Below are 24,433 nucleotides of genomic sequence, written 5' to 3'. Positions count from 1 at the left end.
GACATGTACGACAAGATAACAGGGAAGATGCGTAGCGATTAGCGAGAAATTGAAGTAAGTTGAAGCTAGTTTAATTTCACAGCAGCAGTATTTCGCAAGAGCCCGAGAGTCGAAAGAGAACGCCACAAAGGCTAGATAAACTGCCAAACGGTTCCGTGGAATTGAGATTCCGTGGAACTGAGATTGTTGAAATGTATTTATTTAAAAAAAATAATAAAGCATATGTGACACACAGAATGGCTTGCTAAAATTTGCTTAAATATATTGTTCCACGTAAAGGACGTCAGCCAAGGTCGGCCCCCCACATTTTTACCACACCAAATTTGGCCCACTTTGCAAAAAGTTTGGACACCCCTGGCCTAAACCATCCGGCGAGCTCCGGCACGGTGGAGATGGTCCGCAGTCAATCCGGAGCACAGACGCAGCCGGTATACGTTGAACAATAGGATATAATAGTAACAGATTGGCTCCGGCGCTTTTTTTTTGCCGGACCCGGAACGAAGATGTATTTTGCGAAGTTGGTAACAAGGAAGCTGAACTTTTAACAGCACGTCTGTTGCGTGTGCACGCGCACACTCACGTGCACACAAGGCGATAAATCGCAGCGGAAAAATTACCACCTTCATTTTTATTTACTGTGCGATAAATGGAATTATTGCATATTGCGACAGGCTTAATTGCGGTATATAAACATGTGCAGGTTACCGGTTACGACACGGTTTCAAATTCACTAAAATTTTCCGTCTTCCGGTATCAATTATTCTTTGTATCCAGAAATGCAGGTAGAAATCCCTCGCAGCTGCAGGTATGGCTCACCCCTTCAGTTGTTAACCCTTGAGAGTTGAAGGACGCGCGTCCTCAGCGCACGTCGTCTTTGAAGCGCCCTCACGTTTTAATTACGTCACCCACATGCCGTTGGTTGGTCTCGTTTTGAAGTGCGGAAGTTGCGGTTTACTCGTTATTATTTGAAGTCAATCGACCAACTAAAACGTGAGATATTGTCATTTAAGTTTTATAGTTTTATTGTCCTCTCAAAAAAACATTAAAACGCTGCATGGATTATTTGTTTATGTCTATATTTCCATCATTTCTTGTCCTTTTTCAAAACGGAAGCTCCATGAAAAAAACACAAATGAAACGAACCCTTTCGAAGTCGCAGTGGAAGCACAAAATGCGTTTTTTTATAAATATAACTGCCGTGCGAAGTTCCACCGAACGAGAGGGAGGAGTGTTCTGAAGCAGCGAGGTGGCGAGCGACGGCCGTTTGGATCGAGCAGCGACTTTGTGTGACTTTGAGAATGAACGGAAAACTAAATTTAGCGCAAGCAATTGTGCTTTTTGATCAACTTGAGGAAGAGGATGATCCAAATTCGTCATCGTCTTCTTCGGAAGAGTCCTCGAGTGAAGATAGTGACGGATTTGAACACGTGGGTGACGCCATCGACGAGCAGAGGTAAGCCAACTCACTTTTTTTTTTTTTTTTTTTTAATGCTGAAAAAGTTTCTTTTGAAAGTTTCTTTTGATATTGCAAGACAAAGTTAATTTTGATGCAATATAAGTGTGTGTTTGTGTATATAATAATAAAATGTGCATATCAGATCAAAGTTGTACGTGCACTGTGTGTATCTCAGGCAGGCATTTATAATTTGTGGTGTTCTTCTTTCTATATGAAGATTAGGGATGTAGCACATATTCAGCTATGGTATTCTTTCTATTGTCATACATATAGATTTCCATTATTATTTATTGCTGTATATATTTTTATTTTATACTTTATTATTTTCATAAATACTGACTTTTTTTCATGTACATTTATAGTGACAATGAAAGTAAAGTGAAATGAAAATGGAAGGGTGGAAGGAGGACCGACACCCCATGGAAGTGTGGGCTGTGATGTAGCCCTGTGTCTAATTCCAGGACGAAACTGCTTTTGGGAGTGGCATGCCTGAAAAAAATTTAACTTGTTTATTGTAAATATTTTTGAAAATACTTTTTTCCCCAATGTTATATATATATTTTTTTCCCCACAATCAGTCTTCTCAATTTGTGTATATAAATGTGTGTTCAAGAAACTTGATTGTGTGTACATAGTTTTCATCAGGTGATGGGCCGCAATACCTAAACTCATAAAGAGATGGCCTCTAAACACTTTTTGTGTTAGATCGTATATATTTTTTCACTGTTCTTCACTGTTTGGTCTGCTGTATATAACCTGTTTTGACTAGAGCATGTATAAAGGCAAAAAACGCCTATGGCTATAAATGTTGTTTATGTTGAATTGTCAAATATAAGACTATTTATTCTAAAACTTTTTTAGTTGAATGTTCATCCTAACATGTAGAATAAATATTACAAAGTTTCAAAACGGTTTGTTACGCATGTTTGGTTATCAATTGGACATCAATATTAAAAATTTTGACAAAACGATTTTGGAATTTTTGGTCTTTTTGGGCCCAAAATGATGATTTATAATTGGTCAGTGAAGGAAACAACAGTTTGGACATGAAGTTCAAGGTGTCACAAAAAAAGGGACCAAACCAGGCCATCGTAAACAATTCTTTCTTTGAAATATAAAGGCAACTTCAAAGGCATGCAAAATCAGACAAAATAGGCCCAGACCTTAAAGGGTTAATCAGTGTGTCAGCTGTGCTACACGATGGCTTCAGGCAGTGAAACAACTCAAAACTTTTTGTTAGTTGCTGGTATAGGTTTGGTTAGGTTTGTACCCTTGATCTCGCGAGAGAAGGCTCGGTAGTAGAGATGTGGAAAATAATCGATATGGATCGTGGTCGAGATAAAAAGGTGCGCGACGCCAGTGTATCGATTCATTCAGTGTACATCGGTGCAAAGACGGCGTAAAATCAAGATGCATTTGTTCGCTGTGTGTTTTATCGGTAATCTTCAACATTGAATCAATATTTTCCACGTTGTACTGCAGTCTGTCCTTTTTTCCAAGGTGCCTTGAATGCCCCATCACTATTTTGCGATTTGTTTCAATATGGAGGAATGTCGTAGGCTAGGCAAGGCACACACACACTCTCTGTTAGCTAGTGCTACAAGTAACTAGAGCTGAAACGAGTACTCGAGCAACTCGAGTAACTCGAGTTTAAAAACGGATCCGAGTAATTTTATTCACCTCGAGTAATCGTTTATTTTGACAGCTCTAAGCATCACGTTTTGCTCGGACTACTTTTAATGCGGGACAACACGCTGTCACGTGCGGAGAGGAAGAAGGGGAAAAAAAAAAAAACTTACTGCAGCCGACAGCCGCCACAAACGACGCCGACATTGCTAAATACTAGCCCGCACGATGCTACGTTGGTACAGGTAGCGTCTCATGTGTCTCATAGAGATCACATGTATGTTGAACTTGATGCTAAATGACAGACTCGGCCGCGTCTGGGCAGCTTTAGTAAACAGCCGCCATCTTAAAGCAGTACAGCGCTAAGCGCTAATAAAGAGCGCTAAGCGCTAATAAATAAGATTAACGTTACTGTTCTGAAGTAACGTTAGCCCTGCGGAGGGCTAGGTTTCTATTAATTATGACCACTGTCGATGCTTGGCTAACGTGTCTTACATACAGGCTTTAACATAACATAGCATTGTGGAGTGATGAGGGTGTAAAATAAAAACTTAATCATGCTAACTATCAATTTTAGCTTAGTAGTGATTGCTGGATAAAACACCAAGTAGCACTGGTGCTAATGTGCTCCAATACAGCCTGTATCATACATTTATTTTGAACACTGCAAAAACTCAAAATCCTATCAGGACTTGCAGTTTAGACTAACTTAAAACTTAACTAGAACTTAAAAATGGCTCGACACAAAGAGAAATTCAATTGAAAGACGTGGGAAAAAATCCAAACTTTTAAGTGATGTGTGTTATCAAGCGTAACAGCATTTTTAGGTAAGATATATATATATATATATATATATATATATATATATATATTTGTAATAAGATCTAAAGTTTTTTGAGTGAAAGCAGTGAATTAGTCTTTTTTTTTTTTTTTTTTAATTCTAGGTACATCTGAGATGCAATTGTTGGCTGTTTTCAACAATATACATCGAAAATAAAGACATTGATTGACTGAAAATGGTTCAAAATTAGATGAAATGTCTTGTTTTCTCATGTATATTTATAATTGCTCTTCACCTAAAAATATATTTGTTTTATCTGATTACTCGATGAATCGATAGAATTTTCAGTCGATTACTCGATTACTAAAATATTCGATAGCTGCAGCCCTACAAGTAACCATGACGGAGGGTAGCATCAGAGTGGCAGTGAAGCGGAACGGATTTTCAACGCACCCTCAAAGTTCAAATCCATCGTTTGGCAGTACTATGGATTTTACAAAAAAGATGGCAGACTTGACAAGACTCATGTTATTTCTAAAGAAAGCCGTGCATCTAAACCTTACAACGGCAGCACAGCAAACATGGGAACTCACGTGAAGAGACAGCATGGTGTCGACGTCGCGAGAATGACAGAGCAGGGTCTAACAACAAGACTGGTGAGAAAAAAAAATTGCACGTGAACCATTTAGATGACTTTTCATATTACGATTTGACTGACACTGACAGGCATGTATGGACATTGTGAATAAAACACTCAGAGGAGAGTTCTCAGTTTACAGCAGATGAAGCAAGATGAGCAGATTTACAGCAGATGTCACTCACAACCAAGTTGTTTGTATTCTTCTTTTCACAAGCAGTTGTGATTTGTTAAAGATATAACTAATTGTTAAAGGTCATTATTTGTTGTTTTTCATTTGAATATTTGGGACATAGATGGACATTGAACTTAAGACACTCAGTGAGAGTCGTCAGTTTACAGCAGATGCCACTGCCAAGTTGTTCGTGGTTTTTCTTTGCAATAGCAGTTGTGTGTATTTAGGTTTTGTCTGGCATTGTCTGGCATACAGGGATGTAGACATTGCAAAGTGTTACTGTTAGTCACTCACTGAGAGTGATTAATGTTACTGTACTGTTTACACGTACAGCATCTTTAAGGTATCTTTGTTTTGTTTTACTCTTATATTAATCAAAGCCTTTTGTAACATACTTAATTGCCATCTTATTTTTTGTTTGTTTTTGAGCTTAGTAGATAAAATACGATATCATTTTTGCTTCACACTGAATCGCATTTGATTGAACTAATTTACCAAAAATCATCACGACCAGGTGTATCGCACTTTATCGAAGTGCATCACATCGTATCGGGAACAGGTTGTATGGTATCATATCAAATTGGGATGGAGGGTGAATCATATCGCATCGTATCGAAAACATGGATTAATCGTAAGTATCGTATCGGGCAGGGATTCAGTGTATCGCAAATTATATCGTATCGCTGGCAGGGCATCTAGATGCATATCTAATCGCCACAGTAATGGAGATCCACACCCCTACTCGGTAGCTCTACGATCGAAGGCTTTAAATGTCATCAGTCATCAGTCATCGTTTAGTTTCTTTCACACCGTCTGTGGCAACTCATTCAAGTGAGAGGCTGTTGTCAATCACTCAATGAAGCCTTGAATAAAGACAAGCATTTTTCTTTGTTATTCTTGTTTACAAGTAATTAATTAATGAATGAATTAATGAATAGGGTTGGGAACCTCTTGGTACCTGATTAAACGATACAATTGACGATGCAAAGCTCACGATAACGATGATCTCACGATATGGCGATAAAAAGATTATTGATACATTGGTCGGGAAATCACTCTACTAAACAACTAATAAACATGAAAAACAAGTGCTTCTCATCCTTCTGCTGTGAGTTTATCGCTGGTAGACGTCTGATCCATTTGAACTGGGAGTGTTAACGTATGTTCATCGATGGCATCCCTCCCACTTCAAATGGATCAATTGTCAATGGTCGTCAATGGCAACTAATGGGTTTAATTTGGGGACATTTTAGTTCATTTGTTGTTCATTTTGGGGCATTTCCAACTCACTTCCTGTTGATTCTTCCAGTCTAAGTGGATTGGGTGTTTAGCGCTGTCAATGGCAGCCAGAGTTAAGAGACATGGCAACGAAATACTGCAAAGGTAAATTTGCAGTAATGCATCTTTAATTATTGACGAAGGTTCTCTTTATTTACCAACAGTAAAGCTAGTAAAGTAAACAATATGATTCACATGAACGACAGTTTACACAAACGGATGCTTCAGTCGTTTGTTTACTTTCACGCTTGCTTCGGTGAGGAATGGTGTCATGCATACTGTGATATTGTCCATCTTTTTTTTTCAAATTTCTATTTTAACATCTCACAAATAATATACATTGTACTTACAGTGATGAGTAAATATAGTCTATTTCTCGATTCCTTACATTTTTCTTTTAAGGGGAACAAAAAATAATAAATATAATTTAGAAAGAAAAAGATAAATAAAAGTAATACACAGCAACTTAAAACATTTGGGAGCACACCAGGTATTGTTTTCCACCAAACATACTTCGGAGGTACTTTCTGTTTTGAGTGTCAAATGAAGTCCATTCTAATTGGTTTTACGTACTCTGTCCATTTGGACCGTATCAAATCAAATGTATCAATCTCAAGTTTGAGTGAAAATGATAGCTTCTCCATGATATCCTGTAGATTTCATGTACAATATCTATCCATTCTTCAATAGTAGGTGATTCTTTTTTAAGCCATCTCCTAGTAATAGATTTCTTGAAGGGAACCTTGGATAAAAAGATGTATTTCTTAAAAATGTTAGTACGAGTTACAATCATTTGATATTAAAACCCCTCTTAATGTTTTCGTTTTAATAAAATGTGTAAAATTATTTGAACTAGTAGGTCGCCATTATTGTTGTTGACGTCGGAGCGTGGTGACGTCACATGGGCTCGCTGCCGAAATTCCACAGTGTCACTCGTAGGGGTGTAACCAGGGTTGGGCATCGAACATCGAGCACCCATTGGACCCGGTTCTAACACGCCGATGGTCCCGGAACCGTTCGAATTTTTAGATTTCGGCCCTACATTTCGATGCCCTGACCGCCACTGCCGACAAGAAGAAAAAAAAACGTGAAGAAGCCACATGAAGGGGGAAAGAAACCGCGAAGAAGAATCCACATGGAGGGCGAAAAAAAACGTGAAGAAGAAGCAACATGAAGGGGAAAAAAACTCGAAGAAGAAGCAACGTATAAGCACATGTTTTTTTCATTGCAACGTGATTACAACCACGGACACGACGCGGCGACGCTCAAAAGTTTGGCTTAACTTCACCAAAAAAAATTACCAGTCAGCTCAGTGCAACATTTGCAATGTAGCTATATCATGCAAAGGTGGCTGCACAACCAATATGATAAAACACCTCCGGCTTCATCGAATACAAGTCACTGAGTGCCGTGTATTTGAGTCACTGCGCCAGCCTTCCTCTAACCAGTCAGAACAAGGTGAGTACAACAATAAATTACGTCTGTCCCCTGCTGTAATTGAGGAAGCAGACACATTATACTGTTGTTAATGCGGCTGGTCAACTCAAATATCAAGCTAATGTTGGACCGTTTACTTTTTTTAGACACTCGACCTGACGTTAGCATTAATGCTAACAGTAGCCAGGCAGTTGACCAGACTCCGCAATGTGCTAGTCCGTTCACCATCGCAGCCAGAGGAAAGATGTCGGCGCAACAAATTGAAGAGTGTCACAGAAAAGTTACAGCATATTTTGTGAAAAGGCTGCATCCCTTTTCAGATGTGGAGTCACCAACCTTTAGGTTAGTTAAGCAATAATTATTGTGGGAGCCTAAATAACGGTTTAGTTAATAATCATGTTAATTGTGATTTGTTTGGTTTCCAAAAATATGCTTGACGACGTATGCTGAAGGATTTGTGTGTGCGAAGTGCGAACAGAATGCGCTAAGGCATAATAATGAGAAAGAGAGCCACACGTTTTGAGCTCTCTATCGATCTCTATAACGTTATGTTTTAACGTTCAAAGTGGGTAATTTCCACCGTGCGTGTGAGGAGAACTGCATATATATCTGTTACATATATGTATATACAGTTGTAGGTTCCAAATCGTAAAAAGCCCCAGGTCGACGCTCTCTTCGTCGCTCGTTCTCCTCCTCACATGGACGCTAGAAATGATCTGCGTTGAACGTTATAACGTATAACGGTATAGAGGGAGAGAGGTCAAAACATTGTGTGGCTCTCTTCCTCATTATTATGCCTTAGTGCATTCTGTTTGCACTTCACACACACAGATCTTTCAGCATACGTCGTCAAGCATGATGTCAAAAGCTTGTTTTATGAAACTACACAAATCACAATTAACATATACTGCTCACAAAAATTAAAGGAACAAAGTGCAAAGTGTATATGTACACATTTTTGAAAATGTGGATTACACACAAACATTGGAACAAAGTGTTCCTTTAATTTTTGTGAGCGGTGCTCACAAAAATTAAAGGCTCACTGAGCGGTGTATAAATATATATATATATATATATATATATGTATGTGTATGTATATACAGTGCCTTGCAAAAGTATTCGGCCCCCTTGAACCTTGCAACCTTTCGCCACATTTCAGGCTTCAAACATAGAGATATAAAATTTTAATTTTTTGTCAAGAATCAACAACAAGTGGGACACAATCGTGAAGTGGAACAAAATTTATTGGATAATTTAAACTTTTTTAACAAATAAAAAACTGAAAAGTGGGGCGTGCAATATTATTCGGCCCCCTTGCGTTAATACTTTGTAGCGCCACCTTTTGCTCCAATTACAGCTGCAAGTCGCTTGGGGTATGTTTCTATCAGTTTTGCACATCGAGAGACTGATATTCTTGCCCATTCTTCCTTGCAAAACAGCTCGAGCTCAGTGAGGTTGGATGGAGAGTGTTTGTGAACAAGTCTTCAGCTCTTTCCACAGATTCTCGATTGGATTCAGGTCTGGACTTTGACTTGGCCATTCTAACACCTGGATACGTTTATTTTTGAACCATTCCGTTGTTGATTTGGCTTTATGTTTTGGATCATTGTCCTGTTGGAAGATAAATCTCCGTCCCAGTCTCAGGTCTTGTGCAGATACCAACAGGCTTTCTTCCAGAATGTTCCTGTATTTGGCTGCATCCATCTTCCCGTCAATTAGGGATGGTGTGTTCAGGGTGATGAGCTGTGTTGCTTTTACGCCAAACATCGTTTTGCATTGTGGCCAAAAAGTTCAATTTTGGTTTCATCTGACCAAAGCACCTTCTTCCACATGTTTGGTGTGTCTCCCAGGTGGCTTGTGGCAAACTTTAAACGAGACTTTTTATGGATATCTTTGAGAAATGGCTTTCTTCTTGCCACTCTTCCATAATGGCCAGATTTGTGCAGTGTACGACTGATTGTTGTCCTATGGACAGACTCTCCCACCTCAGCTGTAGATCTCTGCAGTTCATCCAGAGTGATCATGGGCCTCTTGGCTGCATCTCTGATCAGTTTTCTCCTTGTTTGAGAACAAAGTTTGGAAGGACGGCCGGGTCTTGGTAGATTTGCAGTGGTTTGATGCTCCTTCAATTTCAATATGATGGCTTGCACGGTGCTCCTTGAGATATTTAAAGTTTGGGAAATCTTTTTGTATCCAAATCCGGCTTTAAACTTCTCCACAACAGTATCTCGGACCTGCCTGGTGTGTTCCTTGGTTTTCATAATGCTCTCTGCACTTTAAACAGAACCCTGAGACTATCACAGAGCAGGTGCATTTATACGGAGACTTGATTACACACAGTTGGGATTCTATTTATCATCATCGGTCATTTAGGACAACATTGGATCATTCAGAGATCCTCACTGAACTTCTGGAGTGAGTTTGCTGCACTGAAAGTAAAGGGGCCGAATAATATTGCACGCCCCACTTTTCAGTTTTTTATTTGTTAAAAAAGTTTAAATTATCCAATAAATGTTGTTCCACTTCACGATTGTGTCCCACTTGTTGTTGCTTCTTGACAAAAAAATTACATTTCATATCTTTATGTTTGAAGCCTGAAATTTGGCGAAAGGTTGCAAGATTCAAGGGGGCCGAATACTTTTGCAAGGCACTGTATATAATACAATATAATATAATGTATTGCTAATCAATAATCTGCCTTGAACAAACGTAACAGTGACATTGTATGTTAATATTTTGCAGGGACATGATGAAAGCTATCAACCCGAAGTACACACCTCCCACCAGGGATACCTTGGCGAATAAATTAATCCCATCGTGGTATGAAGTCGAGAAGGCCAATGTAATTACAGAGCTCGGTGACGCTGTATCTGTTGCGCTCACATGTGATGGCTGGAGTAGCATTGCGCAGGACCACTACCTTACCATCACAGCACATTATATAGTGGAGGGCAAAATGCAGCAAAAAGTGTTAAAAACAAAAGCTGTGTACAAAGCTCAGACAGGTTGTGTTGTGGCAGAGGAAATAGGGGACATTCAGACAAAATCGTCGCAACCACTGTTGATTATGCTGCCAATATGGACGTGGCTATAAAGCGGCTGCATGTTTTGAAACTGAAGGAATTTAGTCTTCTCAGCCCAAACCGCACGGGGAGGCCGGCAACAGAACGGAAATGTGCTCCGCCGCTCGACGCCCCCGCGAGCCAGGCCAGGAGGAAGCGAAACTTTGCGCGTTCCTGTGTTAACCCTTTGCACACTGACTCCATGTTTCAAAAGCTTGAAGAACACTCGCCGGAAACAGGTTGACCATTTATTCGTCGACAATGGTAAAAAACAAGGCAAAAACAGACGACGGAGGGACAATTCTGGATCCAAAACAAGGCGACATGTTTCCGAGCAGAAGAAATCTGTCTTATCTCAGTGTCCAGTCTTTTTGAAGTCTTTGCTGACGCGGGTCTTGTCGAAGGCGTTTCTGGGCGTTGCTTTTGGGCCACCCCCGCTGTGGCCGGTTTTGGGCGGCTTAGGTTCGTGCGCGGATTGGGACGCCCACTATCAACTTTGCTGTCCAGGCTGGTTGTACTTGTTTTAGGACAAAGCGCTTTGTCCTTGGAGTTTGCTGGGAGAGCAGATTACCCGAGTTGGTGTGTCACTCTTGTGATAAGACGGCATTGTGTATCTCTTCTATTTCTTCTCATTAAACTATGGTGTGCTATTTATTTTATATTAGTAGTGTAGTCCTACCGTAAATATGAAAATGATACTATTTCCTGATTAATTATATTACGTGTGTTAGCCTAATGCAAACAGTTAGACGGTGCCTACGAAAACCTGTACCATATGTATGTGTTAGACTATATATGTGTTAGACTAATGCAAACAGTTATATGGTGTGTGCGATGACGATATCGTTTCTCCTTCAAAACTGTGCTGCTTTGCCCACACACTCAATCTAGCAGCACAAAGTTTATACTCCCTGAATGCAGTGACTCAGTGGGTAGCCAAGATCCGAACTGTTGTTGTCTGGATGAAGAGGTGCTCGATGGCCAAAGTGGTTCTCCGGAAAAAACAACAACTTCTCAGTAAGAAACAACAAGTCCACTTCATTTAAACACTGCATATGTGTATATGTAATTACTTAAATTTGTGATCATAATCATGGTCAAAGAATATAGTAGCCTACTACATTCTTTGACATATTATTATTATTTTTTTTTTTTCAAATTTCTTTTTATTGGTGTTAAAAAAATACAGAACACCCCTCCCAAACTAAACAAAATAATAATAATAATAATAAATAAATTAAAAAAAAAAAAAAAAAAAAAATGTTTCACTCTAAGTTATCCAACACAAACAACCATGAAGTCTATGTCTAATCGTAAATGTCCAGAGAGTCATAGAAAGTTCTTCCGTGCCATCACTTCGATACATAGTGGTTACGGAATAAAAATACAGTGCAATACATTCAAATGTCCCACCAAATAGGAGCAGCATGGAAAGCGACCGTACCGTTGCCCATCCCCCATGGCTAAATTAGCAATATAACAGTGCATATGTCATTCCTGCACTTGTGTAGTGGTGTTGTCAAAGAATGAAAGAAAAGGTCCCCATGTATTATAAAATTTATTTTCAGAACCGCGAAGAATATATCTGATTTTCTCGAGCCTAAGATTCATCAGCACATCCCTTATCCAATGCGAAGTTGTGGGTGGGGCAGCCTCCTTCCACCTCAAAAGAACTAAACGTCGCGCCAAAAGGGTGGTAAAAGCAATAACCCTACACCCCCAAGTAGGCAGCCACAGACCCTCCGGTAAAACTCCAAATATTGATATTATAGGATCAGGAGTGATTCCGACCCCTAACACGAGGGAGAGGGCTTCAAAAATACCCTTCCAAAATATTTCTAAGCTGGGACATAACCAAAACATATGGATCAGTGTTGCATCCGCCAGCTTGCACCTATCACACAAAGGGCTGATTTCTGGAAAGATTCTGGACAATCTTACCTTAGAATAGTGTACCCGGTGTACTACCTTAAATTGAATCAGAACATGACGAGCGCACATAGATGAATTATGTACCCTACCCAAAACCTTAGACCACAGTCCCTCTCCGATTGGTGTTTGAAGATCCCGTGCCCACAGGTCTTTGATTCTGGATAAGGACGGAGCTACCTTATTAGAAATTAGATTAAAAATGTGCTTAATTCCCCCTTTCTCTGTCGGATCTAAAGACATAACATCATCTAAAACTGTTGTAGGAGGTTTATTTGGGAAAAGCGATATAATACTCTTAACGAAGCTTCTAAGTTGCAGATATCTAAAATGATGAGAGTTAGGAATATTAAATCTTTGGACTAGCTGTGCGAAAGAGGCAAAAATATCATCCACAAAAAGGTCATTTAAACGTGTAAGACCCAGGCTGGACCACAAATGAAAGGCTTTATCGACTGTTGAGGGGACCAAAAAATGATTCGATGCCACTGGGCTAAAAAGACAAGTACCAACTACACCATTTTTTTTCCTAAATTGAGATAGTATCCGAAGGGAGTGAGATAATACTGGGTTATTTCCTGATACCCCAACTTTCAAGGGCAGTGGCGCACCACACAAGGCGGCTAATGAATTTGGGAGACATGCACATGCTTCCATCTGCACCCAAGCGGGACCGTTCTCCTTAAGATGGTAATATAACCAATATGCCATACAATTTAGATTTGCGGCCCAGTAATACAACTGAAAATTAGGAAGAGCCAAACCGCCGTCGCTTTTAGCCCCTTGCAGGAATTCTTTACGTAAACGTGGCTGTTTATTATTCCATATATAAGAAGAAATAATTGAATCCAATTTTTTAAAATATGAAACAGGAATGAAAATAGGCAAACATTGAAACAAGTATAAATATCTGGGCAATACCGTCATCTTGACAGCATTAACGCGTGCTGCTAGTGAGGTATGCAGCAGTGACCAATTAGCCAGGTCAGTCTTAGTCCTGACCAAAAGCCTGTCAAAATTATGCTCACGGAGTGCCTTATATTGCTTGGTTACCGATATTCCCAAGTAATTAAAGCTACTAGTATTCACTTTAAAAGGCAGGCTGACATCACCAATTTCAAATTTGTGAACATCTAAAGGCATCAATTCACTCTTATGGAGATTGAGCTTGTAACCTGAGAATCTGCCGAATCGTTGTAGCAGGTCAAGAGCAGGTGGAATCGAACTTTGTGAGTTAGATATGTAAAGGAGTAAGTCGTCAGCGTATAATGAAACTTTATGTTCTATGCCTCCTCTATTTATTCCTGTTATATATTGGTTAGATCTAATAGCAACTGCAAGAGGTTCAATGGCCAAAACAAAAAGCAGAGGGCTTAAAGGGCAACCTTGACGTGTCCCACGATATAAATTAAATGGCTCTGAAAGCTCATTATTAGTTAAAACCTTAGCCACAGGTCTGGAATATAATAATCTAATCCAAGATATAAATGTAGCCCCAAATCCAAACTGTTTTAGCGTCTCGAACATATAGTTCCATTCCACCCTGTCAAAAGCCTTTTCGGCATCCATAGCTATAACACATTCAGAGGCAGACTGGCTAGGAGTGTAAATTATGTTAAATAACCGACGGATATTGAAAAAGGAACGTCTATGTTGAACAAAGCCCGTCTGATCATGGGTTATAATATTTGGTAAAACAGACTCCAAGCGATGCGCAAGTACTTTAGCTAGTATTTTGTAGTCTGTATTTAAAAGAGAAATAGGCCTGTAAGATCCAAGTTTCAATGGATCTTTATCTTTTTTCGCTAACAATGTAATGCAAGCTTGATTTAAAGTAGGTGGAAGGTAACCTGAGGACAGGGACTCGCCATACACAGCCGTCAGAATGGGAGTCAACTGCCGAGCAAATTTTAAATAAAACGCACTGGGGAAACCATCTAAACCAGGCGCTTTCCCAATTTGGAGCCCGGCTATGGCATTCCCAACTTCTTGCTGAGTCACCGGCTTATCCAATTCTGAGACTATTTCGGGAGATATCTGTCGAGATTCCAAATCCTTAAAAAAACTTAGCATGGCCTCTGTGTCCCTGGGAGCCTCTGAAGTATATAATTCACTATAATAATCCTTAAAAGCTGTATTAATTCCCGGCTGATCCGTAATAATTTTACCATCCAATGTGATGCCGGTGATAGTGAATTTTGATTTAACACCCTTTAGTTGCCTAGCCAAAATTGAGCCCACTTTGTCCCCATGTTCATAAAAATTACTTCTACTCCTATTCAGCAGATTCTCCACAAAGTATGACGAAACACAGTCATATTCTGATTTGAGACGAAGTCGCTCTTTATACAGAGCAGGAGATGGAGATTGTGCATAAGTATTATCAAGGTCTGCTATTCTCCGGTCCAAGTCTAAAAGTTTTGCATTGGTTTTTCTCCTTTTGGCAGCCATATAAGAAATGGTTTGGCCCCGTAAATAGGCCTTGAGTGCCTCCCAAATTACTGAAAAAGAAACCTCAGGGGTGGTATTGATATCTAAAAACAGCGTAATCTGATCAGAAAGAAAATTTACAAAAACCTCATCTGCTAGTAAAAGTGAGTTAAACCTCCAATTCCTGCTGGTAGCACCTGCTTCCGGTAAATTCAACTTCAGCACAAGGGGTGCATGATCTGAAATAACTATAGTTTGGTATTCACAGGAGCGAACATTGGATATTAGTCTATTATCTGTAAAGAAATAGTCTATTCTGCTGTATGTATGATGTACATGTGAAAAAAAAGAATATTCCCTATCTTTTGGATGTAAAAAACGCCATATATCAGAAATGCCAAGTTCTAAAAAACAAGATTGAAGGTAAGAAGCTGATTTGGATGCAACCCTGCCAGGCCTATGTGACGACCTATCGAGCAAAGGATCCAAACAAAGGTTAAAGTCTCCACCCATTATAAGTAAATGGGAGTTGACATCAGGGAGCAATTGAATAAGTCGTACGAAAAACTGGGCGTCATCCAGATTTGGAGCATAGACACTAGCTAAAATTACCTTTAAATTATAAAGGCTACCCTGTACTATAATGTATCGGCCATTTGGGTCCGCTATGACTCCAGTGGGAGTAAAAAATATATTTTTATTTATCAATATGGCTGCCCCTCTTGCTTTAGCTTGAAAGGTCGAATGGAAGAGCTGCCCCACCCACTCACCTCTCAGACGGGAATGATCTGACCTTCGAAGATGGGTTTCTTGAAGAAAGGCGACTGCAGTCCTCATTCGTTTTAGGTGGACCAATACTTTCTTTCTCTTAACCGGGTGGTTAAGGCCTTTAACGTTCCAGCTTACCAGATCAAGGTCGCTGTTCATGACGCTCCTCTGTGTAATGTTATATAGACAGTAGTCAGCATTAAACCCAAAAAATATAGTAACAGTTTGACAGCATTAATGACAAAGTGACAGCAAATGACAATATTGCTGTGAGTGAAACCCCAACCCCTTAACCCTCCTCGAACCCCTAAGGCGAAACTAGCTGTCAGAGTAAACAGCACACCTTCCCTAACTAACTCTAAAACTTCCAGATAGAGCTTAACTCTAATCCCTCACCCGCTAAAGTAATAGCATAATGATCCCCATGACTGTGAAAACCCCATATTGAAAACTTTATACTTTATAACAAAAGACCCCAAGTATGGGGGGGACAAAACAAACCCGAGTTTGCACCGAAACTAGCAGGTCCATCAACCTGCCCAAAAAATAAAATATAAATAAAATATCACTATTACTTCAGTATGAGCAGGTCCTTCATATAATTAACTGAATAAATAAATGCCAACGCTAGCAACAATCAGAATCGATATGCCACGTGTCTTCAGAAGGGAAAAAAGAAACAAACAAACAAACAAAACAACAGCACGTGGTAATAATGAAAAACAAAACAACAAAAACAACGTTGTGCAATTTAAACATGTAGCTAGCAAACTGGCAGCAATAAGCAATGGTCATAAACCAAAACTGTCACTAACATACATGAACAAAACTGAATAGAGTCAATGTGCAGCACCATCAAGCTTTTGGATGTAATTATTCGCTTCATCAACCGACCCGAACCAAACGCGGGTGCCGTCAGCCTGAACGATCCGAAGCCGAGCAGGGAAGAGCAGCGAGGGCCGAAGACCCTTCTCATATAGCGCAGCCATCACCGCGCCGTAGGGTTTCCTTTGGCTCACCACCTCCGGAGTATAATCCTCATACACTCTGAAAGCGTGCCCCTGGTACTCGAGCGAGCGTCTCTTCCGTGCCTCCCGGACCAGCAGCTCCTTATTCTGGTAGCGATGAAAACAAACCAGGACGGGCCTTGGCTTCCCGTTAGCTGGTTTGGAGGTTGGATTACGATGGGCTCGATCCAACTCCGGAGCTGTTGGGAAAATTCCGCCCCCCAGCAGATCCTTCAAAAGTTTGGAAAAGAATTTCGTCGGCTGCGGGCCTTCGATACCTTCAGGTAAACCCACAAGGCGAACATTGCAGCGACGATTTCTTCCCTCGATGTCATTTAGTTTAGCCGATAGCCGCTTGTTATCGAGCCGAAGTGCGTCACATGTTGTCTCAACACGTTCCAATCGTTGGTGAAGGGACTCCGCATTCTCCTCTAAGGAGACCAACCTGTTGTCGTGATCACTAACAGTTTGTTGGAGCCCGTCAAGCTTCTCACTGAGTTCGGCAAATGAAGACTTTAAGTCCTCTAAGAGAGTCGACCGGTGTTCGGCTAATATGGCTACTAGCATCGACTCGCTAACCGGCGTGGTATCTGCGTCGGGCTTTCCGACCAATTTAGTCTGCTTTGGCGGCATCGTTCCACTCCAAGCAACAAAACAGCAGGGCACAAGTCAAAAATTAAGTTTTAGCAATCATCAGGCAGGTGGGGAATAAAGTTCGATGTATTTGCGGGAGAGCGAGGCAAACACGTCTCTACTCCATGCCTGCCCGGAAGTCCACATATTATTTTAATTGTTAATGTTTGTTTTCTTGTATGGAAATTATCTGCTAAATTTTTGAAAATATTTCTTTGTTTTTATCAGAAATGCCCCAACACTCACTTATACTTGATGTGAGAACGCAATGGAATCCTCTTTATCTAATGCTGGAGCGATTTACGGAGCAGTACCCTGCAATCCAAGCAGCCAGCTTGGATCAACGGCTGAGAAAGAATACGGAAAGGGACAGGTACGAGATGGATAAAATGAATAAGATATTTAGTCCTGATATGTGCAGCTTTGAAATAAAAATACTATTACACACAAAATATTAATTCAAAGAGCAATATAAGAGTAAATACACTAAAAATAGTGATCAAATAGTGAATGAGCTAATTTTGAGAGTGCATATGTTAGATGTTTTGCTGAGAGAAAAAAATTTGAATATTTCTAAGACCGATCGATATGCTCTTTTTATACAGGCTTGCTCGGCTAAATGAGGAAGACTTCCGAAAAGCGGAGGATTTCATCAATGTCATGAAGGTTCTGTACACATCAACGGTATGCGTGTCTTCAGAGAAGAGCCCCACATGTGGACAGATTCTGCCCATTCTCCACAAGCTTGAAGCACATCTGAGTGTGGAAGAAGGAGAGACAGTGTTTATATCAAACCTTAAAAAACAGGTGTGGGCAAACCTGGCCAAGCGCTACCAGGTACGTGACTAAGACAGGCAGCTGGAAAGAAATTGAATTGTGGCTTGACCATACATTTGAAGTATACCTATATGTGCTTTGCAGGACAATGACATCAGGACATTTCTGCAAGTGGCCACTGCATTGGATCCAAGATTCAAGCATAAGGTGGATGACGTTGTCTGGGCTGAAATCCTTAGAAAGCTGAAGATGATGGATGAGCAGGTACAATGTCATTATGCACAACTGCTCTTTTAAGCTATTAAAGATCTAATTATGTTCTTGGTAGTCAACAGCAGAAGATTGTGCAGATGACGTCGCCAAGGAGGAAAGGCCTGACAATTGCCACGTTTACATGGAGCCAAATATTCCAATTTCAATCGGAATATTTGTTCAAACCGAATAAATGTGTTCCATATAAACACCTCATTCGGAATGAACAGGCTCAAACCGAATGGAATTTCATTCCGATTCACAGGGGTGGAATATTCCTTTTCCCAAACCGATTAGAAGTAAAATTATATCATGTAAACAGTGAAGCGGAATGGTGTCTGGTTGCGTTCTTTCTGCACATGCTCCGTACTGACGTGGTGACGTCACTTGGTGACGTAAGTAACGTCACATGCAACATGGCTTCCAAGCACACGCACAGCGCACCCACACAACTTTTTAAATGAACGGCGTGTCATTCTGAAGTTTGGTTTCCACTCGAAAAGTTAGAACAGCAGCTGATCTGACGTTCGATCTCCATGTTTTGCAACGTGACGCTTTGTTTTGATTAATCTGCGCATGTCAGACGGCAGTTGTCAAACGTTCTTTCGGAATAAAGGCAGACACATGTAAACGCTGGATCGGAATAGATGAAGTGACATGTAAACAGCTGATGTGAAATTTCCATTCGGAATGATTTGAATCGGTATGAATAAAAGTCATCATGTAAACGTGGCTAATAATGAAGTGGAAAAGGAGGAGGAGGAGGAGGAAAGTATAAGTGTATTTCTGAAATTATAAAGGCAGTCAATCCTAATTCTTAATAATGATGCCGCCTTTGGATGATTTCCTCTTTTACTGAAAATACTAATGCATCTTGTTTTTTTGTTTAGCAACCACCTGCGTGCAAAATACCCAGAAAGACCCCACTGGAGGAGCTTTTCGCGGAGGAAGAGGCAGAGAGCAAACTTTTACAGCAGAGCTCTATGTCCATCAAAAAACGGGCGGACATTGAGCTAAATATGTACCAGGAAATGCCACCAGCTGTTTTGTCTCAGGACCCTGCTGCATGGTGGTGGAACGAAAGACAGACATTTCCTTTACTGTCAAATCTTGCCTTCTCGTATTTATGCGTTCAAGCTTCGTCAACACCTAGTGAACGTGTGTTCTCCACTGCAGGAGACACTATTTGTCCGGAACGCTCACGGTTACTGCCTGAGAAGGCCGATAGGCTAATTTTCCTGAACAAGAACTGTTTCTGATTTTTTTTTTTCTGTACCCGCTACTCTGCACCAAGTTACCCCATTAGCATATAGTATAATGTAGAATTTGTGTTGTATATAATGTGTTGTCCGTGAGCTTTAGAAAAATAAACATTGTTGTGAAAGTGCACTCTTGTGGAAAGAAACTTCATCACATTCCAGTTCAAAGACTAATATTTATATACAAGTTAAAAATAGCCCTGTGAGAAGTTCATATAATTTAAAAAAAATCAAGACACAAACACAACTGTGCAATTTAAAAATAAAATTGAAATATACATATTTTTTTAAAGAATCGGAATCGTTCGGAACCGGAATCGGAATAGGAAACGTTCAATTTGAAACTATGCCCAACCCTACTTATAAGTGTAGGCAAAATGAACTCAATACAACTATGATCGGGGATTGCCCGAGTTAGCTTTCGGCTAACGTCGCTAGCTTCTACTGTTCATTCCACAACACAATTGGGGTTTTGCCTCGAGTTACTTTACGGCTAACGTCGCTACCGTCTACTGTTCATTCCACAGTTGGAAGCTCTGCTTTGACAAAGTCATCAGTAATCTATCCAAAATCACACTTACCTTTTGGCAAATCCTTGATCATAAGCAGACCGGTTGAGGAAGCAGGCATCTTCGAAGTGTTTGCAGCAGAGAACACTACTCGATGATGGCGTGAAATTGATTCGCTTCGTGCGAACGAAAGATGTCCATTTACGTGCCCTGCTATCCTTTGGCCAGTCATACAAGTTTTCTTTAGATTGAGAACAATACATCGCCACACACCGCCGTGGCATCTTACCGAGAAGCAATACAACAATACTGTTCTATGGTGGATTGAAAGGTGGAAAAGCGCGATACAAGTATAACACCATTTCCTCGCAGTTCTCAGTATGATGTAATTTCCGAAGAATTTCAAAGAAAAGCATTTTCGTTGTCAAGGGCGTTGCTATGGGTTAAACAAAAAATCTGGAAGGGTTGCGTTAAAAAAAAGTAACGAAAATATGCTTATAATTGTTTAGCCATTGATATTATTCAAAAACATGGTTGGCCAACCTTACTTCACATTTGGTCTTTAAGACTGGGGAGCTGTGACGTAGGGGCAAGCGAGTTGCGAGAATGGCCACCATTAAGTGGGTAAGCAAATACCTACCCCTCTCCTTCTTCCTCACATCTGAGACATTACAGTCTTTCGGATCGGACTTTTCAGCGAGAGTGAGCGGTGGACGGCCGTCATGGACGGAACAGCAAGTTTGAATGAATTTGCGCCGAGAGGCGTGGCCCAAAATCGAGCCTTGCTCTATTTTCAGAGCGCGGCTGCGCTAACGTCAACAACGCATCCAATAGCAGAGGGACAGGCGTACTTATATTTGTGCTATCAGGCTGTTTCAGCGGACAGATATGCAATCATTGCTGACGAAACCTTGATGAATGCGCTTTTTTCCCCCAAGTTTCGCATGCTCTGGGACACTCAAAAAAAGACTCTTACCTCTCCTTGCTAGGCTAAATGGTACCTCGATGTTGGTTTATGTGCAAATGTAGTTCATGAACAACTACAAAAAACTATTCAACTTCTCACCAAAACCAGTAAAACTTTTTACACGGCTATTAGAATTTCCCGCTACTCCTTGAAATGGGTCCATTAACAGAAGGACTATTATTGTTGTGGTAATAAAGTACTACTAATTTCAATTTCAATTTGTTCACAGACACATTCATATTCACAAAGTGTACATCATCTCATAATGCTGAGCTAGGATCATGTGTGATTCCGGTCTCCTTAAGAAGCTACTGAAAGCTTATAACCAGGAGCCTGCGTCCATTAAGACAATCATAAGAAAAATTATAAGAGCAGGAAGGGTAAATTATCGTATACAGTTGTGGTCAAAAGTTTACATACGCTTGTGAAGAACATAATGTCATGGCTCTCTTGAATTTCCAGTTATTTCTACAACTCTGATTTTTCTCTGATAGTGATTGGAACAGATACTTCTTTGTCACAAAAAAACATTCATGAAGTTTGGTTCTTCTATGACTTCATTATGGGTGAACAGAAAAAAGTGATCAAATCTGCTGGGTCAAAAATATACATACAGCAGCGCTAATATTTGGTAACATGTCCCTTGGCCATTTTCACTTCAATTAGGCGCTTTTGGTAGCCATCCACAAGCTTCTGGCAAGCTTCTGGTTGAATCTTTGACCACTCCTCTTGACAGAATTGGTGCAGTTCAGTTAAATTCGATGGCTTTCTGACATTGACTTGTTTCTTCAGCATTGTCCAAAAGTTCTCAATGGGGTTTAAGTCAGGACTTTGGGAAGGCCATTCGAAAACCTTAATTCTAGCCAGATTTACCCATTCCATTTCCACTTTTGATGTGTGTTTGGGGTCATTGTCCTGTTGGGACACCCAACTGTGCCCAAGACCCAATCTTCGTGCAGATGACGTTAGGTTATCTTGAAGAATTTGAGGGTAATCCTCCTTCTTCATGATCCAATTTACTCTCTGTAAAGCACCAGTTGCATTGGAAGCAAAACAGCCCCACAGCATAATACTACCACCACCGTGCGTGACGGTAGGCATGGTGTACTTGGGGTTAAAGGCCTCGCCTTTTCTCATCCAAACATATTGCTGGGCATTGTGGCCAAACAGCTCGATTTTTGTTTTGTCTGACCACAGAACTTTCCTCCAGAAGGTCTTATCTTTGTCCATGTGATCAGCAGTAAACTTCAGTCGAGCCTGAAGGTGCTGCTTTTGGAGCAAGGGCTTCCTTCTTGCACGGCAGCCTCTCAGTCCATGGAGATGCAAAACACGCTTTACTGTGGACACTGACACCTGTGTTCCAGCAGCTTCTAATTCATGGCAGATATGCTTTTTGGTGATTCTCGGTTGAATCCTCACCCTCCTGACCAATTTTCTCTCAGCAGCAGGTGATAGCTTGCGTTTTTTTCCTGATCGTGGCAGTGACAAAAACAGTGCCATGCACTTTATACTTACAAACAATTGTTTGCACTGTTGCTCTTGGGACCTGCAGCTGCTTTGAAATGGCTTCAAGTGACTTTCCTGACTTGTTCAAGTCAATGATTCGCTTTTTCAGATCCATGTATGTATATTTTTGACCCATCAGATTTGATCACTTTTTCTGTTAACCCATAATAAAGTCATAAAAGAACCAAACTTCATGAATGTTTTTTGTGACAAAAAAGTATCTGTTCCAATCACTCTATCGGAGAAAAATCAGAGTTGTAGAAATAACTGGAAACTCAAGAGACCCATGACATTATGTTCTTCACAAGTGTATGTAAACTTTTGACCACAACTGTATTATAGTATCCTCATACAATAACATACAGACAAACAATAACATTTCACACGAAATACACACACACTCACATACACAAATAAACACTTCCGTAGAAGAGGAGAATTTATAACCTCGTCATGTTGGAATTTTTATATTTACTGATCAGAATGCTTTTCAGCACCGTTTTAAAGGTGGAGATGGATTTCAACACTTTTAGCTTGACGTCGAGCTCATTCTAAATACGGTGTGTCAATGCACGATGACTAACAGCCAATCGGTGCATCGTTTTCATGGCAATGACAGCCCAGAATGCATCTTGTACGCGCGCGTACAGTGCCTTGCAAAAGTATTCGGCCCCCTTGAACCTTGCAACCTTTCGCCACATTTCAGGCTTCAAACATAAAGATATAAAATTTTAATTTTTTGTCAAGAATCAACAACAAGTGGGACACAATCGTGAAGTGGAACAAAATTTATTGGATAATTTAAGCTTTTTTAACAAATAAAAAACTGACAAGTGGGGCGTGCAATATTATTCGGCCCCCTTGCGTTAATGCTTTGTAGCGCCACCTTTTGCTCCAATTACAGCTGCAAGTCGCTTGGGGTATGTTTCTATCAGTTATGCACATCGAGAGACTGACATTATTGCCCATTCTTCCTTGCAAAACAGCTCGAGCTCAGTGAGGTTGGATGGAGAGTGTTTGTGAACAGCAGTCTTCAGCTCTTTCCACAGATTCTCGATTGGATTCATGTCTGGACTTTGACTTGGCCATTCTAACACCTGGATACGTTTATTTTTTAACCATTCCATTGTAGATTTGGCTTTATGTTTTGGATCATTGTCCTGTTGGAAGATAAATCTCCGTCCCAGTCTCAGGTCTTGTGCAGATACCAACAGGTTTTCTTCCAGAATGTTCCTGTATTTGGCTGCATCCATCTTCCCGTCAATTTTAACCATCTTCCCTGTCCCTGCTGAAGAAAAGCAGGCCCAAACCATGATGCTGCCACCACCATGTTTGACAGTGGGGATGGTGTGTTAAGGGTGATGAGCTGTGTTGGTTTTACGCCAAACATATCGTTTTGCATTGTGGCCAAAAAGTTCAATTTTGGTTTCATCTGACCGGAGCACCTTCTTCCACATGTTTGGTGTGTCTCCCAGGTGGCTTGTGGCAAACTTTAAACGAGACTTTTTATGGATATCTTTGAGAAATGACTTTCTTCTTGCCACTCTTCCATAAAGGCCAGATTTGTGCAGTGTACGACTGATTATTGTCCTATGGACAGACTCTCCCACCTCAGCTGTAGATCTCTGCAGTTCATCCAGAGTGATCATGGGCCTCTTGGCTGCATCTCTGATCAGTTTTCTCCTTGTTTGAGAAGAAAGTTTGGAAGGACGGCCGGGTCTTGGTAGATTTGCAGTGGTCTGATGCTCCTTCCATTTCAATATGATGGCTTGCACAGTGCTCCTTGAGATGTTTAAAGCTCGGGAAATCTTTTTGTATCCAAATCCGGCTTTAAACTTCTCCACAACAGTATCTCGGACCTGCCTGGTTTGTTCCTTGGTTTTCATAATGCTCTCTGCACTTTAAACAGAACCCTGAGACTATCACAGAGCAGGTGCATTTATA

The 24,433-nt window shown here is 40.5% G+C and overlaps 1 protein-coding gene across 8 annotated transcripts in view; it reads left to right on the top strand.

Moving 5' to 3' along the window:
• The window catches only part of LOC130927674 (gastrula zinc finger protein XlCGF57.1-like), a 79,308-nt gene that overhangs the window by 14,245 nt on the left and 40,630 nt on the right, over positions 1-24,433 (top strand). Inside the window, exons 1-7 of one of the 8 annotated variants that reach the window (XR_009066481.1) lie at positions 5,479-7,411; positions 7,537-7,732; positions 10,133-11,469; positions 17,448-17,592; positions 17,825-18,056; positions 18,141-18,260; positions 18,325-21,356. The exons of 3 other annotated variants lie outside the window; for them this stretch is intronic. Coding sequence is in view for 3 of the 5 variants with exons in the window: in XM_057853627.1 (XP_057709610.1) it covers positions 17,450-17,592; positions 17,825-18,056; positions 18,141-18,260; positions 18,325-18,441 (612 nt within the window). In the remaining 2 variants the exon portion in view is untranslated. Of the gene's footprint in view, positions 1-5,478; positions 7,412-7,536; positions 7,787-10,132; positions 17,406-17,447; positions 17,593-17,824; positions 18,057-18,140; positions 18,261-18,324; positions 21,357-24,433 lie in introns of those variants that run through there. 4 more of the 8 variants (XR_009066480.1, XM_057853627.1, XM_057853625.1 and 1 more) reach the window with 4 other exon arrangements.

Source organism: Corythoichthys intestinalis, chromosome 13 (genome assembly GCF_030265065.1).
Source record: "Corythoichthys intestinalis isolate RoL2023-P3 chromosome 13, ASM3026506v1, whole genome shotgun sequence".
NCBI classification, from domain to species: domain Eukaryota; kingdom Metazoa; phylum Chordata; class Actinopteri; order Syngnathiformes; family Syngnathidae; genus Corythoichthys; species Corythoichthys intestinalis.
The sequence above is the reverse complement of the archived record's forward strand: the minus strand, read 5'-3'. Positions and strand labels throughout refer to the sequence as shown.